The following is an 18,333-nucleotide window of genomic DNA, read 5'->3' on the forward strand; positions in this document are numbered from 1 at the left end:
ATCAACCCAAACAAAAACTCTTGTCTACCACCTGTTTTTGTGACTAAATTTTGTTAGAATATAGCCATGCTCACTCATTTATGTATTGCCTATAGCGGCTTTTGTGGTACAGTGGTAGGGCTCAGTAGTTGTCACAGAGAACATATGGCCCGCAAACCTAAAATATTTGTTATCTGACCCTTTATAGAAAATATTTGCTAAACCTGAAAGGTGGCCACCCCCTCACCCATCGCACCTGATGTTCGTTTGTGGGGAAGCTGGTGCTAAACCATTCACAGACGACCTGCTTCTGGTTTGGGGTTTCATAAGTAGCAGAGCAGCTCCCTCACTGCAGTCTATTGAAAGTCAGCCCTCAGTACAAGGGTTTGAAAAGCAAAGAAAATGGGAAAAAAATTTTTTTTAATTTTTTAAAATAAAAAAAAAAAGAAAATATTTGCTAAACTATACTCTTTGATACATCTTAGAGAAGGCTTTTTGGTATCCTTCCCAGAAACTGAGAAGGCTAATGAGTCTAACAACAGGCAAACCATTATGTAATTTCCACTTCTTTTCAAAATTCTTTTTTCTTCAAAACTGAAGAAACCTAATCAACTCTTCACTTATTGAGCAATAAAAATACTTTTTGATAGATCACTGTGTGAATTTAGTGTGTAGCTTGGAGAGCTAGGTGAAAGATACAGTTCACCACTGAACACTTTAGCATGCATATTTTGAACAAGAGTTCAGTATTTCTTTAGTGTTCTTTTTTTCTGAGGGGAAATTTATAGTAAAATGCACAAATTTTACCCTTCCACAACTGGTGTGCATACATCTGTGTAATGCAAATCTATTTCAAATCAACTTATTATCACCCCCAGGAAATTCCCTCCTGTCCCTCTTTCCCCTGTACTTCCCCAGAGGGAACCCTACTTTGAAGTTTAGCCTGTTCTGGCTGGATGGCATCACTGACTCGATGGGCATGAGTTTGAGTGGACTCCGGGAGCTGGTGATGGACAGGGAGGCCTGGCGTGCTGCGATTCATGGGGTCGCATAGAGTTGGACACGACTGAGCGACTGAACTGAGCTGAACTGAACTGATAACTTCATATATATTGAATCATCCTGTATATATCCTTTCAGGTAAGGTTTATTTAACTGTATAATATCTGGAGATTCATCCATAATGTTGCATGTGCTAAGTTTATTCCATTTAGTTATTAGTTAATTTGTCAAATTGGATCTTGCTGTTTTTCATTATCGACTTGGAAGGTTTTTTCCTATTCTCTGAATATGTCTCATCAAAAAGTTTATAATTTGCAAGTGTTTTTTCGCATTCAGTTGATTTTTTTCATTTTCTTGTCTGTATTTTGAAGCACCAACGATTGTCATTTGGATGAAGTCCAATTTATGTTTTCTTTTGTTGTCCATGCATTTTTCTCCAGACTTTCTTTGTCTATTCTATCATTCACACTACTGTAGTAGCTACTTTCTAATCTATAAATCTGATCATGTCGTTCTGTGTCTTCAAGCTGGTATTCCAGTGCTTACAGGCTATTCAGAATTCACTGCCACCCCAAGTAACATCTTTGCTTCCAGTCCATGGGCTTAAGGAGTTTCACCAAGCATGCTTTCACACTTTAAAGCCTTTGTTCCAGTTTTTTTCCTCACGTGTTTGCGATCTCCCTTCCTCCCTGATCATATTCTCTTTTTTTCTTTAAAGGCTGGTCTGAAAAACTCACAAGGAGCTTGTCACTTTCTGTTCTGGGGTCAGAGAGCATTATGTTCAAAACTCCATAATGGCCAATCACACTTCATTAATAATTTAAAACTCTTCTGCCTCCCTATAGATCATTCATTCATTCATCAAATATTTATTGAACATCTGTTGGGTAACAGGCCTTTTCAGCACTGAGGGTACACCTGTGAGCAAGACTAGGCTCTCATGTAATTTATGTGGAAAGTAAGAAAATAAGAAAAATACCAAGTCATGGTGAGTCCTACCCCGACAATGTCAAGCGAGTATGATTGTTCAAGACTGCAAGGTCAGGAGGGATTACTTTTCTGAAGTACTTTTAAGCTATGATTTTGAAAGCGTCAGTTGGTAAAGAATCGCCTGCAATGCAGGAGATCCGGGTCTGATTCCTGGGTCGGGAAGATCCGCTGAAGATGGGATAGGCTACCCACTCCAGTATTCTTGGGCTTCCCTGGTGGCTCAGCTGGTAGAGAATCCACCTGCAATGCGGGAGACCTGGGTTTGATCTCTGGTTTAGGAAGATCCCCTGAAGAAGGGAAAGGCTACCCACTCCAGTATTCTGGCTGGAGAATTCCATGGACAAGGGTCGCAAAGAGTCGGACACGACTGAGCGACTTTCACTTCACAAGTGACAATCAAAGGGGAAGGGGGGTCCAGGTCGCGGGAATAGCTGTTGCAAGCGGCCCAAGGCAGGAATGAACTGGTGTATCTGGAGCCATGAGGGGGAGGAAGGTGTGTGAAGCCGAAGGTGGTGGGTCCCAGATGGATGTTTACAAAGGACGACAGGGTCACTACGTGCAGAAGGTCTGAGGGCAAGCGGGGACAGGCGCAGATTCCCACCCGGCGTGTGGGTTCCCCTGCCGGCACGCGACACTCGAAACGCGCTCGCCTCTCGGAACATCTCACACCAGCTCCTTTCTCCCCGGCGGTGGCAGACGGTGACACAGAACCACCGTGCAGCTGTAGACTACATAACGATTCAACGCAGGTACCGGGGAAACAGCCACACGCGCGGAAGCCCAAGCTGTCAGGTGGAGCGGATGAGTAGTCTGCGGTGCAGGCGGAAGAGGCGGGTGGAGGGGCTCGTCCTAGGCCCGCCCGGCGCGAGTGCTGCGCATGCGTGTGCGCGTGCCCTCGTCGGTTAGGGCGCCGGTCCCGAGAAGAGGCGGGGCCGGGCTTCCGCGCCGGAAGGAGGTTGGCTGGGCGGGGCCGGGAGGCGGCTGTGGCGGCTGCGCGCGCGGGCGCGCGGGTGCGAACGGGGCACGCCGCGAGGGCCGGGGCGGGCCGGGCGGTGGGGACGACGGACGGCGACGATGGCCGCGGCGGCGGGCGGCGGCGGGCTGGGGACGACGGCCGGCGCTGCGGGCGCAGGGGGCGCGGCGGCGGCCGCGGGCCTTGCGGTTTATCGGCGGAAGGACGGGGGCCCGGCGAGCAAGTTTTGGGAGAGCCCGGAGACGGTGTCCCAGCTGGATTCGGTGCGGGTCTGGCTGGGCAAGCACTACAAGAAGGTGGGTCCGCGCGCCCGTAGGGGCCGGGGAGGCCACGCGACGGGGGCCGGGGGCGGCTGCTGGCCTCGCGGGCCTCGGGCCGCCCCTCCCCCCGCGCGCCACGAGGGACAACAAAGGCAGGCGCCGGGCCCGCCACGCCCCCGCCGCCAGCTCTCGGCGCCCGCGCGCCCGGGGCGCCGCCGGCCCTCGGGGCGCCGCTCCTGGGAGCCCGGGCGAAAGCCCCTGCCCGCGCATGTGAGGGAGCGGGCGGGCTCCGTGACCCGGAGGGTGTGACTCTTCCTCTTTGTTAGCCGCTTTAGGTGTGTGAACAGTGGTTATTAAAACTGTCTGAGCCGAGCTGTAAGGGCCGAGGCAAGTTTTGTTTGAGAGATTAGTCTTCAAAGTCCAGTGAGGTAACCAGGGTTTTCTTAAACCTGTAGTTGGTATGCTAAAGAAGACCGTGGACCGCTGTATTCGGACGTCGGTAACCGCAGGTTAATATAATGGATTACAGTGTTCCTGGGAACTCATTAATATTAAAAAAACGACGGCTTTTACTTCACAGTTCTCTCTGCTTATGTATAGTAGGAGTGCAGGAGTTAATGTTGACTTGTAGCTAATGTGAGGCCTTCCCTGAGAACCCCGTTCGTGTTAGGTCACCCCACTTTATATTACCTTTGTTTCCTTCATACCGTTTTTGGGGATTATTTTCATTTACCTGCTTGTCCTGCCGTTGCAGTGTTAGTTGGACTGAGTCGTTGGTACTGAAAGTTGTGACTTAGTCCTACGTTTATAACAACTTTTTTAGCTTCCCCTTTATATAACTTACTTAGGAATGACTGAACCCCTTAGAAAGTGTAAGGAAGCCGACTGCCAAAAAAAAAAAAAGAAATTACTCTCTGTGTCCCAGAATTTCCTGAACACCCTTCACAGTTCTCTACTTCCTCCGTTGTGGACTATCGATCGCCCTGGAGCTAGGACGTTGTTTGGCCTGTTAACTATAGTGTGTCCTGGAACATTTTTGATCCTCATTGCCTGACCCTTAGTAGTTGCTTAGTAAATATTTGTTGAATGAATGAAAAGATAAAGTAGTCTAGAAATCTACTTTAGGTTTCGGGTCTGCAGTGCAGTAAAACTCATCAGCTTTTGAACTTTGTTAGGCATGGGCAGGGGTCTTGGGTTCCTCTGATACTCCACTGTGGTACTTTCAGAAACCACCATTTCTTATCTCAAGTTTTGGGCTTCCCAGGTGGTTCAGATAGTAAAGAATCCCCGTGCAATGTGGGAGACCTGGGTTTGATCTCTGGGTTGGGAAGATCCCCTGGAGAAGGGCTTGGCAACCAACTCCAGTATTCTTGCCTGGAGAATCTGCATGGATTCTCCATGATAGCATATGGATCCATGATAACATATCAACTACAGAGGATCCTGGAGGGCTACAGTCCATGGGGTCACAAAGAGTCAGACACGACTGAGCGACTAAGCGCACAACACACACATCAGTTTTTAGAAAGTGAGAGGTGACATATTCTTATTTACAATATATTTTTTTGTTGCTTTGACTTTATTCTCCCAGGAATTTTAGAGTCACATTTGAGATTGTAGATTTTCCTCATTTATATGCAAGTAGACAATATTGTTTTCCCTTGTACATTGGTAAGTTGGTCATTTTTTGGTGTGTAAACAATAGCTCTTATGGTGGTAGCTAAGGAAATTGAATATATTTATATTATGAAATTATTGTTTATCACGTGCCCTTCAGGCAATATTTTGGGTCTTAATATACCTTAATGTGTTTTTCCTCCCAGGCTGGATTTTTTTTTTTTTTAATTTTATTTAGTTAATTTTTTGGTTGCACTGGGTGTGTGTTGTTGCGCGCAGACTTTCTGTCGTTTCAAAGAGCGGGGGCTACTCTTCGTATGGGCTTCTCATTGCAGTGGCCTCTTTTGTTGTGGAGTACAGGCTCTAGGGTGCTCAGGGCTTCAGTAGTTGTTGCATATGGACTCCAGAGCACAGGCTCAGTTGTTGTGGCATATGGGCCTAGTTGCCCCGCAGCATGTGGGATCTTCCTGGACTAGGGATCGAACTGATGTCCCAATGTTGCAAGGTGGATTCTTAACCACTAGACCACCAGGAAATCCCAAGGCTGGATTTTTAACCCCAGTTTTATCGAGATAAAATTGACATATAATACTGTATTACTTTATCACTGTAGCTTTAACAAAGAGATACTCAGGAGGAATATTCCTTTGGATAGCAAGGAAGGGAATAGAAAAAAGGAAGTACAGTGATAGTTATTTCTACCTTTCCAGACGGCATCTCTTTTGGCCCAGTTTTCAGAGGGCAGCTTTAGGGTTGGATAGTCTTTCAGAGCTGGGTTTGGGTGGATGAGGAAGTGGCTGTGAGCCTGATTGCAAGATTTGCCCCAGAGGATTGAAGCCAGTAGGCTAATGCTGGCTCCCTGTCCCTGAGGCTTTGGAGACAGAGTTAAAGTTAGGTTTGACCTCTCAATGTTTCATAAAACTGGAATGTATTTCTTAGTCCTGTTCAGATTCAGAATTGCATATCCTTGGACCTGATAGTCAGAATCCTATCAGCCTCTGAGAGGTGTTGATGTGGTAAAAATATTTACAAGAATGTTCTTTGCTTCTTCCATACACACTATATTTCTCCTTGGTGTACACATTGATGAGTTTTAACTTTTGTGTTGCATTTAATACTGTATTTTCAAATTAATAAATCTCAGCAAATAAATGAAATAGACATGACATTGATAGTAGCATTTTTATTGATGGGTTTATGCATGCACTATGAGGACAGCTTGAGCATCCCCTTTATCCAGGCATTTAAAACATAATTCGCTTAAATCCTCACAGTGGTCCTATATGATAGATATTACTTACTTCATTTTCCCCATGAGAGAAACCTGAGACCTCAGGTTTAAGTAACTTCTCTAAGAATTACAGTTAGATGTCACAAATTTGGGATTCAGAGAAGGTCCACCTGGCTCCAGCCCTCCCCTTTTTTTTTTCTTTTTGCTATTCATAATTCTTCTCTTTAAGAAGCTCACAGTGTTGTGGAAAAGATAGACACTGGCACCTGCCTGTAAAAGCCAGTTGATTTCAAATTAAAAGAGAGTTCCCTTGTATTGTTTTTGTCTTCTGAATGTCCATAGAAGGTGCTCAATAAATCTTTGTTCCATGAATGAACAGATTAACTAGGGTAGAAACCTCTAGAAACCTATTTATTTTAGTTTTGTTGATACATTTGCCTTAGCATTACAGAAAGGAGAGTAAATACTTCTTGACTGGGATGAGTTTCTACTTGCCAGAGGAGTCTAGAGGAGGTGGCCAGTCTAGGGAAGTGGGAACTGCCCAAGGTTGCATTTCCAGTCCACTCTAGCAGTACAGAAGCTGGTTATCTACCTGAGCTGCCTGCCTTGTAGTGTTGGGTGTGTATCGTGTATCCTTAACACTGAAAGGTATGTTTCTGTCCATAGTTGAGGGTGGTTTTCAGATGATAACTCCTTGAGGAGGTGAAGTGTATCTGTAAGCCATTCGGTTCCCGGGGAAGTTTCTTCCCAAAGTTTGGCTTACTCCTGAAATTAAAGATTTCAGGATGATTTAAATAAAGATGCTTTAGATTTAACGATGATCACGAAAACAGACTAGATTGCCCAAGGAAGATAATTCCATGCCCTTTACATAAGGTATTTAACAGGTTAAGACAGTTGTTTTTTCATATGGGACATCTGCTGCCATAGAATTATTTAGGGATAAGTTAAACTTTTAATATGTTATTAATGTCTCAGGGAATATAAAGCAGATTTATTGATACAGCTTTCTAAGCATATTTTCCTAACTTTCTTAAAACTTTGAGACTAAAAGATTTTTTGTTGTTGTCTTAAGTAAAACATGCTGTTGAACTTTTTTTTTTTTGATTAAAAATAAAATTTTTATGATTGAAGTTGTCTATATAATCATTAAATTTTCCCCCTTTAAAATACCTTTAATAAGCACCTTTAATAAAGGTGATAAAACACCTTTAATCAGGATTTTTATTATCTTGAAAACTATTAGGATCTTTTTATGTTTAGGTGAGATTTTTGGGAGGAGTGTAACTGTCAACATGGGATAGTAGAACGAGCATTACATTGGGTTGGTAAATGTGAGTTCAGTACTTCTAGCCACTAATTGATGTCATTGAGCAGATCACTTGATTTCCATGTTTCGTTCATTTGTAACTCCTGTAGGCTGTTGTTTTGAATCAAATGAGATAGTCCTTGAAGATAGGATTATATAAATTTGAGATACTAGTGATACTTGAGATACTAGAGATAGTGACATATCTTCTGAACCCTCTGATTGATTAAATAGAATATTACTCTTTGAAATTTTTAAAAGTTGATTTTAAAATCTTAAAATAGTCATACCCTGCCTTTTGAGAGGGTATGAGTATAGTTTACATAATATGTTAATGTCAAATTTTGAGTTTAAAATGTCATCTTTTACATGTATTTTCATGTTTGATAATTTTTGTGAGTGATTTGAGAAAGTAAACAGTTTAAAAATATTTTATAGTTTAAAAATTGGATTTTAATATACCTAAGGTAATCATTTTGATTGAGCTTTGAACCTGCTGTCTTTATTCTGAAACTGTAGGGTTGTCCACGTGAAATCTTTCTCATTTGGAATGACGGTATGTTAAATGACACATCTGTAGATAGTGGTGAAGTTTAGAATACATACAAAGCTATGTTTATAGGTCATTAACAGTTCATTTTTGCCTAGAGGGTTGATTTGGTTTTAGCTGAACAACCTTCCTCCAAATGGTGCCTTTTTCAATTTTAGGATTTGACACTGTTCAGTTGTCTGCAGGTATTAATTTTTCATGTTGCCTTACCATGTGCAAAAAACATGCAATACGTTATAAGATCCCTTGGAGAAGCTTGTATTTATTAAAGATTGTAAAGTTACCTTGTGAGTATGTACAACATACTTTGCCAGTTCTGTGGGTTACACTTGAAGAGTTTATTGAAGATTATCCTACATTCAGTGTTACTGTCATAATTGAATATTCCTCATTAAAGATTTGCTCTGTTGAACAGTAGTCCTCAGAAAATTAAACTTGATGGTTTTTGTGGGAATTGGTATTGTAGGAAAGGGGAATTGTAAGTAGTTTTTAACATTTAAAAATTGCTTACCTAGTTTTTTAACTTTTAGATTATAATAAATGTGTTCTTTAACTGAGATACATGACATATAGACAGTATTTGAAGTGGATTTTTTTTGAAAGCCCAGTGGTTCTTAAAGTGTAGTGCCCATTCCCATACTGTTGCATGGGAACTTGTTACGAATGCAGATTCTTGGACCTGACTGGGAGTGGGGCTAAAACTTAAGAACCATTATTTTATACTAACAGATTTGACATCATATGTGCTTAATTGTATGAAACGGGTTTCTAGTTTTTGGCTTATGTTTGACAAACGTTTCACTTCATAGCCTTATGGAAATGTAGTTTTACAGAACACCTCTGATATAAAAGGAAGCTATTTGTAAGGATAAAAAGGTGTAGTTTAGAACAAGGATAGGCAGACTTTTTCTATAAAAGGGCAAGAGAGTAAATATTGAGGCTTTGCAGACCATGCAGTCTCAGCGGCAACTGCTCCACTCTGCTGTTGGAGGAAAGCAGCCATAGACAAAGTGCAAGTGAATGAGTGTGCTGTGTTTTCATGAAACTGTTTATGGACACTGACATTTGAATTTTATATAATATTTGTGTGTCATGAAATATTATTCTTGAAACTTTTCTCCCAAGCATTTAAAAATGTTAAGCCATTCTTAGCTTGTGGGCCACACAGAAATAGGCAGTGGGCTGGATTTTACCAATCTTTGGTCTAGAGGGTTTCATGTAAAACGGAGCATTCCAACAAAATACCAGCCTTCTGCAGAATTTAACTTATGCTGGCTATTCCATGTAGAGAGGAAAGCTAGTATACTTGAACAAATAAAAATGTGAGAGGATACTAAGCTTTAAGAAGAATTGCCTGCCCTCTTGTTAATATATTATGCTCTCTCTTTGATTGGCAGTAAATGCAGTGGCAGCCCACTCCAGTACTCTTGCCTGGAAAATCCCATGGACAGAGGAGCCTGGTAGGCTGCAGAGTTGGACACGACTGAGCGACTTCACTTTCACTTTTTACTTTCATGCATTGGAGAAGGAAATGGCAACCCACTCCAGTGTTCTTGCCTAGAGAATCCCAGGGATGGGGGAGCCTGGTGGGCTGCCGTCTATGGGGTCGCACAGAGTCGAACACGACTGAAGCGATTTAGCAGCAGCGGCACATATTGAGAACCAGTTAACTTAAGGCATTGTAACTAACAGTAGATGATACAGCTGACATTTTGCTGTATAGGTATCAGACATTATTTCCTGCAGTAGAAACATTAATTTTGAGATGTGGGGTGGTACTGGGAAAGAGGTTTTTCCAGAAGGAGAAATAGTGTTATTGTTGGTTTTTTTTAATGGAAGTATAGATGTATTTTCCTGCTCAGAATTGGTGGTTTTTTTTTTTTTTCATTTATTTTTATTAGTTGGAGGCTAATTACTTTACAGTATTGTAGTGGTTTTTGCCATACATTGACATGAATCAGCCATGGATTTACATGTGTTCCCCATAGAATTGGCAGTTTAAAAAAAAAAAATTGATGGTCTTTCGAAGTGATATTGAATGCTGAATACTAAATTAAACTCTACACTTAATTGAACTCCCTAGTTTATGCTTTTCCCGTCATGTACTCTCTCTTTGTTTGCTGTGCTGTTCACTTGCTGTCTGCCATGCCCTTGGTGACATGATGCACATCAGCATGGATAACTTTTCATGTACATTCATTTAAAAAGATTCTTATTTTGGCCAAAAACTTGCAAAGCTTACCATCGCAACCATTTTTAAGTGCCCGCACAGGTGTATTTTTTTTAGTGCATGAAAACAACCATTTTATCGTGCTCAAAACTCAATGGCATAAAACAACCATTTTATTGTGCTTAAGAGTTCCCGTGTATCTGGAATTTGGATGGACATGTTCGGGGTGACTGTCTCTGCTCAGTGGTGTCTGGGCCCTTGACTGGGGAGGTTTGATGATTGAAGGTGACTTAACAGCTGGGGACCAGAATCACCTGGAATCTCCTTTACTCACGTGTCTCCTGGTTATACTGTCAGTCTTCTGGGCCATCAGCTGGGGCCTCTTCATGTGACCTCTCTGGGTAGCCTGGGCTTCCTGTGTGGTAGTGTCGAGGTGGTTGGACAGCTTTGTTGCTGTTCAGGGCTCTAAAGGTGAGTGTCCCAAAAGAACTGCTTGGAAGCAAAACTGTCTGATCTTTTTTGATTTATCCTCGGAAGTCACACAACATCACTTCTTTTGCATGCTGATTGGTTTTCAGTGAGTCCCTAAGGATGGTCTGATTAAATAGAAGAGGACATAGATTGCCACTTCTAGATGAGAGGAGCATCAAAGAGTTTGTGGATTAGTTTGAAAAACTTTTAACACAGTCGGTTCTCTGGCAACTTACAAAATTCAGTGGCCAATAGCTCTCATTCCCTTACAGCATCAGGCTCAAGTTTGAGATCCGGGATCTCACCATCCAGGTGGGGATGAGATGATTTGGGTTTGGTTTCTTGGACATCCTTAAGATCTGTTCCCTAAAAGGATGTTTTATTTATCCAGCCCACTGCTCCCAATGTTTGCTTATAGAAGTGACTCAGACACTTAAAAATCTGCCACCGGGCCAGTGCTTAGGTACTAGGAAGTAAGCTAATAACATTGTCTTCTGCACAGTTGTCCCAGTTTTTGAATCTTTGTCTTTATCTTGCAGTATGTTCACACGGATGCTCCTACCAATAAAACGCTGGCTGGGCTGGTGGTACAGCTTCTTCAGTTCCAGGAAGATGCCTTTGGGAAGCATGTCACCAACCCGGCCTTCACCAAGCTCCCGGTAAGTACATCAGCTTCTCACACTGGGACAGCTTCTGTTTCTGTACTCTTTTGAGTGCAGCCTGCAGCTCTTTATTTTGCTGCTGCTATGGTATAGAATAGGGAAAAGGAGGAATCTCTACAGAATTTTTGCTGTAGAATGTTACTGCTTTTGAACTATAGGAAGCATCTCTTTCAGGAGTCATTTAACATTGGCATTAAACAGCACAATAGTTATTTCCTAGACTTACCTGTTAACATTTTGCTATGTTATAATTTCTTTATTGTCTTTACTAAGTCTTTTCCTTTTTTTCCTCCTGATTCAGTTCTTGTGGCTAGAATGCTGTTTTCTGAAATTTCTTTTTTTTTGTCCATTAGATTCTTCTGAGCCTATGTGAGAATATGATTCTGTTCCCCTTGAAGTTGGTATTTTGACTAGAGGTTAGACTTGGTGTAGAAATTGGTCATGTTTTCTTTCTTTTTTAAATTTGTAGGTTTTGTTCTTTCTTAAACATTTGATTTTGTACAGAAAAATCTGACACTACCTTTTGATTTCTCCCTTTTTCGTACTGATCTTTAAAATTCATAAATATTTCTAGTTCTCGTAAGTCATGATCTGAAGACTCAGTTACTTTTCTTTACCTCTGGGAACATTCGGTCTATTAGTCTTCTCTGCTTGTCTGTATTTCTTTATATTTCTGAACTCTGATTGTACAAATACGGGATTTCTGGGAACTACCTGTCATATTTTCCTGTAATTTTTGTCTTCCAATTCTCTTGTTTGGGTTCTTGTAGTTTCCAGTCTGCTATCTGTTGCCTCTACGTAGAATTTATTATTGGTAGACTTTTTTTTTTAAATCTCAAAAGCTTCCGGTTTGTGTGTTCTTATTTCATCATTAACCTTTTTGTTTTAATAACTCACTGATATCTCAGATATAAATGGGAATAAAAAATATTATTTTACTGACCTTGGAATTAATCTGTCTGCTTTGCTTATGGTATTTTTGCCACCCAGACATTTATTTTCATTAAGTCAAATAAATGGATGTGGTTTTATGAATCATGTTAGGATTCTTTCTCCACTCATAGGTGATAAAAGGTTTCAGCCATGCATTCTTGTATTATTTGTATGGTGTGGGTTTTTTCATGTAACTCCTTAGCAATCTAGAATTTATCTTGGTATTCATTGTGAGCAAGGGATCCAGTTTTATCTTTTTCCATATGATCACCTGGTTAACCCAACAATATTTATTAAAGAGTACTGCCTACCCCCACTGATTTGAGTTCAGCAAATATTAAGCATTTGAGTATGTGCCAAGTTCTGAGAATTCAAGGAGTAATGCAATGTATTGTTTGTCCTCAAGGGGCTTACTTCCACTCTTTCTTTGAGATGTATAAGTAGAGCCTTTGGTCTCAGGAAATGTTTTCCCAGGGAAGGGACATTTGAACTGAGTCCTGAAAGTAGAGTATGAGTTCTTCAGCGACATGCTGGAAGATGAGCTTTTCAAGCAGTGAGAGCAATATGTAAAACCCTAAAGGCCTGAGAAAATTTTGGCACTTTAATGTGGTTTCAGATAGTTCAACAGGGTTAGAACTGAGGACAGTAGGCAGAGAGATGGGCCAGAATCAGTCATAAAAGGATAGAAGTGTGACTTTTATCTTGAAAGTGGTTGGGAGCCAGAGCACGGGGGAGAGTAGAGGTGGGTTAATCAATTTTGGGTTTTGTGATAACCCTGCAGGCTTTGATAGGAAGAATGAATTGGAAGCCTTCAGATTGGAGGCTCTTTCTCCATGAAGAAGCTGCTCTCATAATCCAAGTGAGCTATAGTCAGAATAGAAAGGAGTTGAAATAGTGAGAGGGGGTAGAACTTTGTGGGGTGTTTTGTTTGTTTTTGGTGGGAGGATGTGTTGTGGGGCTAAAATAAGAAGTTGCCTGGGATGACTGCGCTGAGCCAATTCCTTGAGCACTGGGGGAGCGACGGTGCCAAAGCAGGTTCCTGGGGAAAGGTACTCGGTTTAGTGTGTTGGAAGTTGGCCCTCCGGTAGGGCATCTCTGATGGTGAAGTCCTCTAGGTGGTTGGAAATGAGATCTGAAGTTTTAGAGAAAAGGTTGAATTAGAGGAAGACGTTTGAGAGTTACTGGGTGCTGGTTGAATTTCACATTTGTAGAGCAAGAGCATTCCTTCTGTTTCAATTATTTTTTAGTTACTCTTTAAAATACCTACTTTTTTACGTGTGATTTAAGTTACATAGATAGTAGATTAGCATTTTAGTAAATACATGTATATAATTTATAAATACATGTTTAGATATTGGAGGTAGTTGCTCATTTTTGACAAATGGGAGCTAGTCAGCTGAATAATGAGCATATTTTATTTTCTGTACTATGGTAGATTGAGGTTTTGGGGGTAACTTTTATAAGCTTAAAATTAATTGAAAGTAAACATTTGCAAGAATAGTGCAAAGTACTTTCATTTCCCTTCATTTAGAATCCTCAGTTTTTAGCATTTTGCCACGTTTGCTTTATCACTCTGTTTTTCTCTACATGTTTGTGCATATTCTGAATCATCTGAAAATTCCTTGTTCCTTTACCTCCAGATACTTGAGTGTTTATTTCCTGTTCTTTTACATTATCAACTAGATTAGAATGATCAAATCAGGAACTGGTTGAAGTTTTTATCATTTAAAACACTATAATACGTATAGTTTATATTTTATCAGGTATAAAATCATTTAGAATAAAATTTACATGTAGCATTATATGAAGTATTTTATGTGAGGTGATTTGCATTATATTGGTATTCCTAATTAGGGTTATATGAGTGTCTTGGAAAATAGTGTTTACAAGAGGGTTTATTTGGGGAATATTTAACTCCTGGGAACTAATCCATTATAATTTCTCTGAATTTTAAAGATTTTAAAGAGAATATTTTTAGGCATAAGCCATACTTAAAAATAATTCATAGTTTACTGGTAGAGGAACCAGATTTACTTCTTTTTCTTTCCAAATAGTGTTTAGCTTTTTCCCAAATGAAAGGGATTGATACAATAAGGCGTAATGAAAAAAAAAGGCGTAATGGTGTAAAACAAAACTGAAGGAAAGAGACAATAAAGCAGACAATGTTTCAGTGAAACATGTAAATTATTTACCTTAAAAAGTTTTTTTTCCTGAATGAATAGTACTGGAGTAAGAGTTCACCATTTGGGCTGTTTTTTTTTTTTTTTTCTAATCAAACTAGAACTTTTTATTTACTGACTTCCTAAGTCGTATCAAGGGCTTCTCTGGTGGCTCAGATGGTAAGGAATCTGCCTGCAGTGCAGGAGACCTGGGTTCAATCCCTGGGTCGGGAAGATCCCCTGGAGGAGAAAATGGCAACCCACTCCAGTATTCTTGCCTGGGAAGTCCACAGGACAAAGGAGAGCATGGTGAGCCCTAGTCCATGGAGTCTCAGAGAGTTGGACGTGACTGAGTGACTGCACGTCACTTCACTAAGTCGTATTTCTTGGGTGTTAAACAGCTGGCTCAACATAGGGTATGTTCTATCTAATGCTGAGAAATTAGAAAGATTTAGGGGGAAAAAAGTGCTTTGTAAGGCTAAAAATATATTTCAGAGGCAAACATGATATGAATTGGAAGTGTTTTTTTTTACCTCCACAAGTAAAATTTCTTGTTATTCCATAATTCCTTCAAGGCTTTTAGTACATATGCATACATAACACAAACGTAATTGTAACATGAAAAACTAGTTGATTTTGTATTCTGCTTTTTTATGTTTTTCATTTTTTTAAATTGTATTGAAGTATAGTTGATTTACAGTGTTGTGTTAGTCTCAGGTTTAAAGCATAATGATTTAGTTATACATAAACCCATTCTTTTTTGGATTCTTTTCCCATATAGGTTATTATAGAATATTGAGTAGGGGTCCCTGTGCTATAGTAAGCCCTCTTTGGTTATCTGTTTTTAAGTTCATTTATATCATTTTAAAAATTGAGATTTGACACGTTAGTGATATCATGATATTTGTTTTTCTGTGTCTGACTTGTTTTACTTAGTTTGCTAATTTCTAAGTCTATCCATGTTGCTTCAAATGGCATGATTTTATTCCTTTTTATAGCTGAGTAATATTCCACTGTATACGTACCACATCTTTATCCATCCCTCTGTTGATTGACATTTAGGTTGCTTCCATGTCCTGGCTATTGTTAATAGTGCTGCAGTGAACATTGGGGTGATATATCTTTTCAAATTATGGTTTTCTTTGAATATATGCCCAGGAGTGGGATTGCTCAATCATGTGGTAGTTTTATTTTTAGTTTTTTAAGAAACCTCCTTACCTCAATAGTGGCTACCCCAGTTTACATTCCCATCAACAGTATAGGAGGATTCCTTTCTCTCCACATCCTCTCCAGCATTTATTTTTTGTAACCTTTTTGAGGACGGCCATTCTAACCAGCTTGAGGTGATACCTCATTGTAGTTTTGATTTGTTGTTCATTCACTAAGTTGTGTCCGACTCTTTGCGACCCCATGGACTGCAGCACACCAGGCTTCTCTGTCTTCGCTATCTCCCAGAGTTTGCTCAAACTTATGTCCATTGAATCAATGATGTAATTCAACCGTCTCATCCTCTGTCAACCGCTTCTCCTCCTGTGCTCAATCTTTCCCAGCATCCGGGTCTTTTCTAGTGAGCCAGCTCTTCGCATCAGGTGGCCAAAGTATTGGAGCTTCAGCTTCAGCATTATTCCTTGATTTGATTTGCATTTCTTTTAATAATTAGCGATCTTTTCATTTTCCTATCACCCATCTGTGTGTCTTCTTTGGAGAAATGTCTATTTAGATCTGCTGCCCATTTTTTTTCTTTTATCGGATTGTTGGTTTGTTGTTTCTTAAACGCTATGTAAGCTGTTTGTCTATTTTGGAAATTAATCCCTTGTTTGAGTTGCATCGTTTGTAAATATTTTCTCCCATTCTGTTGGTTGTCTTTTCATTTTGTTTATGGCTTTTTTTTGCTGTGCAAAAACTTTTAAGTTTAATTAGGTCCCATTTGTTTATTTTTTTCCCATTTGTCTATTTTTGTTTCCATTACTCTAGGAGATGGATCCAAAAAAATATTGCTGTGATTTATGTCAAAGAGCGTTCTGCATATATTTTCCTCTAGGAGTTTTATAATAACTGGTGTTATATTTAAGTCTTTAATCCATTCTCAGTTTATTTTTGTATATGATGTTGCAAATTAAATATGATCTAATTTTATTCTTTTACATGTTTTCCCAGCACCATTAAAGAGACTATCTTTTCTCCATTGTGTATTCTTTCCTCCTTTGTCACAGATTAATTGACCATAAGTGTATAGGTTTGTCTTTTGGGCTTTCTGTCCTGTTCTGTTGATCTATGTGTCTGTTTTGGGACCAGTATTATACTGTTATAATTACTGTGACTTCGTAGTATAATCTGAAGTCAGGGACTGGGATCCCTCCTGATCTGTTCTTTGTTAAGATTATTTTGGCTGTTTAGGGTCTTTTGTTTTTCCATACAAGTAAAAAATTTTTTTGTTCCAGTTCTGTGAAAAACATCATTGGTAATTTGATAGGGATTTCATTGAATCTTGATTGCCTTGGGTAGTAATGTCATTTTGACAATACTGAGAACATGGTATATCTTTTCATCTGCTGGTATCATCTTCAGTTTCTTTCGTTAGCATCTTGCAGTTTTCAGAGTACAAGATTTTTGCCTCTTTAGGTAGGTTTATTTCTGGGTATTTTACTCTTTTGTTACGATGGTAAGTTGGGTGGTTTCCTTAATTTCTCTTTCTGATCTTTTGTTGTTAATATATAGAAATGCAACAGATTTTTGTATATTTATTTTGCATTCTGCACCTTTGCCAAATTCATTGACGAGCTCTAGTAGCTTTCTGGTAGCGTCTTTAGGATTTTCTATGTATAGTATCATGTCATCTGAAGATAGTTTTTATTTCTTCCTTTCCAATTTGGATTCCTTTTATTTCTTTTCCTTCTCTGACTGCTTTGTCTAGGACTTCCAAGACTATGTTGAAGAAGAGTGGTAGAATGTGGTAGAAGTGGTAGAAGAAGAGTGGTAGAAGAATTTAAAGCATTCTTTAAAGGAATGCTTTCAGTTTTTTACCATTGAGTATGATATGAGCTGTAGGTTTGTCATGTATAGCCTTTATTATGTTGAGATATGTCCCCTTTGTGCCCACTTTCTGGAGAGTTTTTTGTTTTTTTTAAATCATAAATGGATGTTGGATTTTATCAAAAGCTTTTTCTGTATCTGTTGGGATGATAATATGATTTCTGCAGTTTGTTATTGTGTATAATGTTGATTCATTTGTGGATATTGAAAAACCCTCACGTGTCTCTGAGATAAATCCCACTTGATCATGGTGTATGATCTTGATGTACTGTTGGATTTGGTTTGCTAGTCTTTTGTTGAGGATTTTTGCATCTGTGTTCATCAGTGAAGTTGGCTTGATGTTTCTTATTATACATTTTAAAATATGAATTTTATTTAGTTTTTTAAATTGAATTTTAAATTTGCCAGTGGAGTTAGTAGTATATCATTAATTTGTCCATTACTGTTTTATGCTGAAACAATTTGATGTATCTTTTGTAAGTCTTTTCTTTTCATAGACTGTTTACTTAAAACTAGAAACATTTTTTTGTACCTCAGTTTGTTCCAAAAAAGTAAGAAAGTTATTGAATTAGGAGTTGTTTATAACTTTGAGTTTATATAAAACTTAGACTTCCCAGGTGGCTCAGTGGTAAAGAATCCACCTGTTAATGCAGGAGACACAGGAGATGCAGGTTCAGTCCCTAGGTTGGGAAGATCCCCTTGAGGAGGAAATAGCAACCCACTCCAGTATACTTGCCTTGAAAATCCCATGAACAGAGGAGCGTGCTACTGCCCGTGGGGTTGCAAGGAGTCAGACACAAATGAGCTTGCACTTACAAAGCTTAGAGTTCAGACAGGAGTAATGGTCAGAAGTTTTATTTTTCTCATGTGTAACTTGTATCATCATCTTTTAGGCAAAATGTTTCATGGATTTCAAAGCTGGAGGCACCTTGTGTCACATTCTTGGGGCTGCTTACAAATACAAAAATGAACAGGGATGGTAAGTTTTTGTATT

At 39.7% G+C, this 18,333-nt stretch overlaps 1 protein-coding gene across 3 annotated transcripts in view; it reads left to right on the top strand.

Annotated features, from left to right (window-relative positions):
* Positions 1-952: 952 nt before the first annotated feature.
* The window catches only part of SMARCC1 (SWI/SNF related, matrix associated, actin dependent regulator of chromatin subfamily c member 1), a 124,508-nt gene continuing 107,127 nt past the window's right edge, over positions 953-18,333 (top strand). For 2 of the 3 annotated variants that reach the window (XM_061128724.1, XM_061128725.1), the window contains exons 1-3: positions 3,046-3,240; positions 11,092-11,211; positions 18,233-18,318. In XM_061128724.1, coding sequence (XP_060984707.1) covers positions 3,046-3,240; positions 11,092-11,211; positions 18,233-18,318 — 401 coding nt within the window. Of the gene's footprint in view, positions 1,120-3,045; positions 3,241-11,091; positions 11,212-18,232; positions 18,319-18,333 lie in introns of those variants that run through there. The other variant, XM_061128726.1, reaches the window with a different exon arrangement.

Source organism: Dama dama, chromosome 24 (genome assembly GCF_033118175.1).
Source record: "Dama dama isolate Ldn47 chromosome 24, ASM3311817v1, whole genome shotgun sequence".
NCBI classification, from domain to species: domain Eukaryota; kingdom Metazoa; phylum Chordata; class Mammalia; order Artiodactyla; family Cervidae; genus Dama; species Dama dama.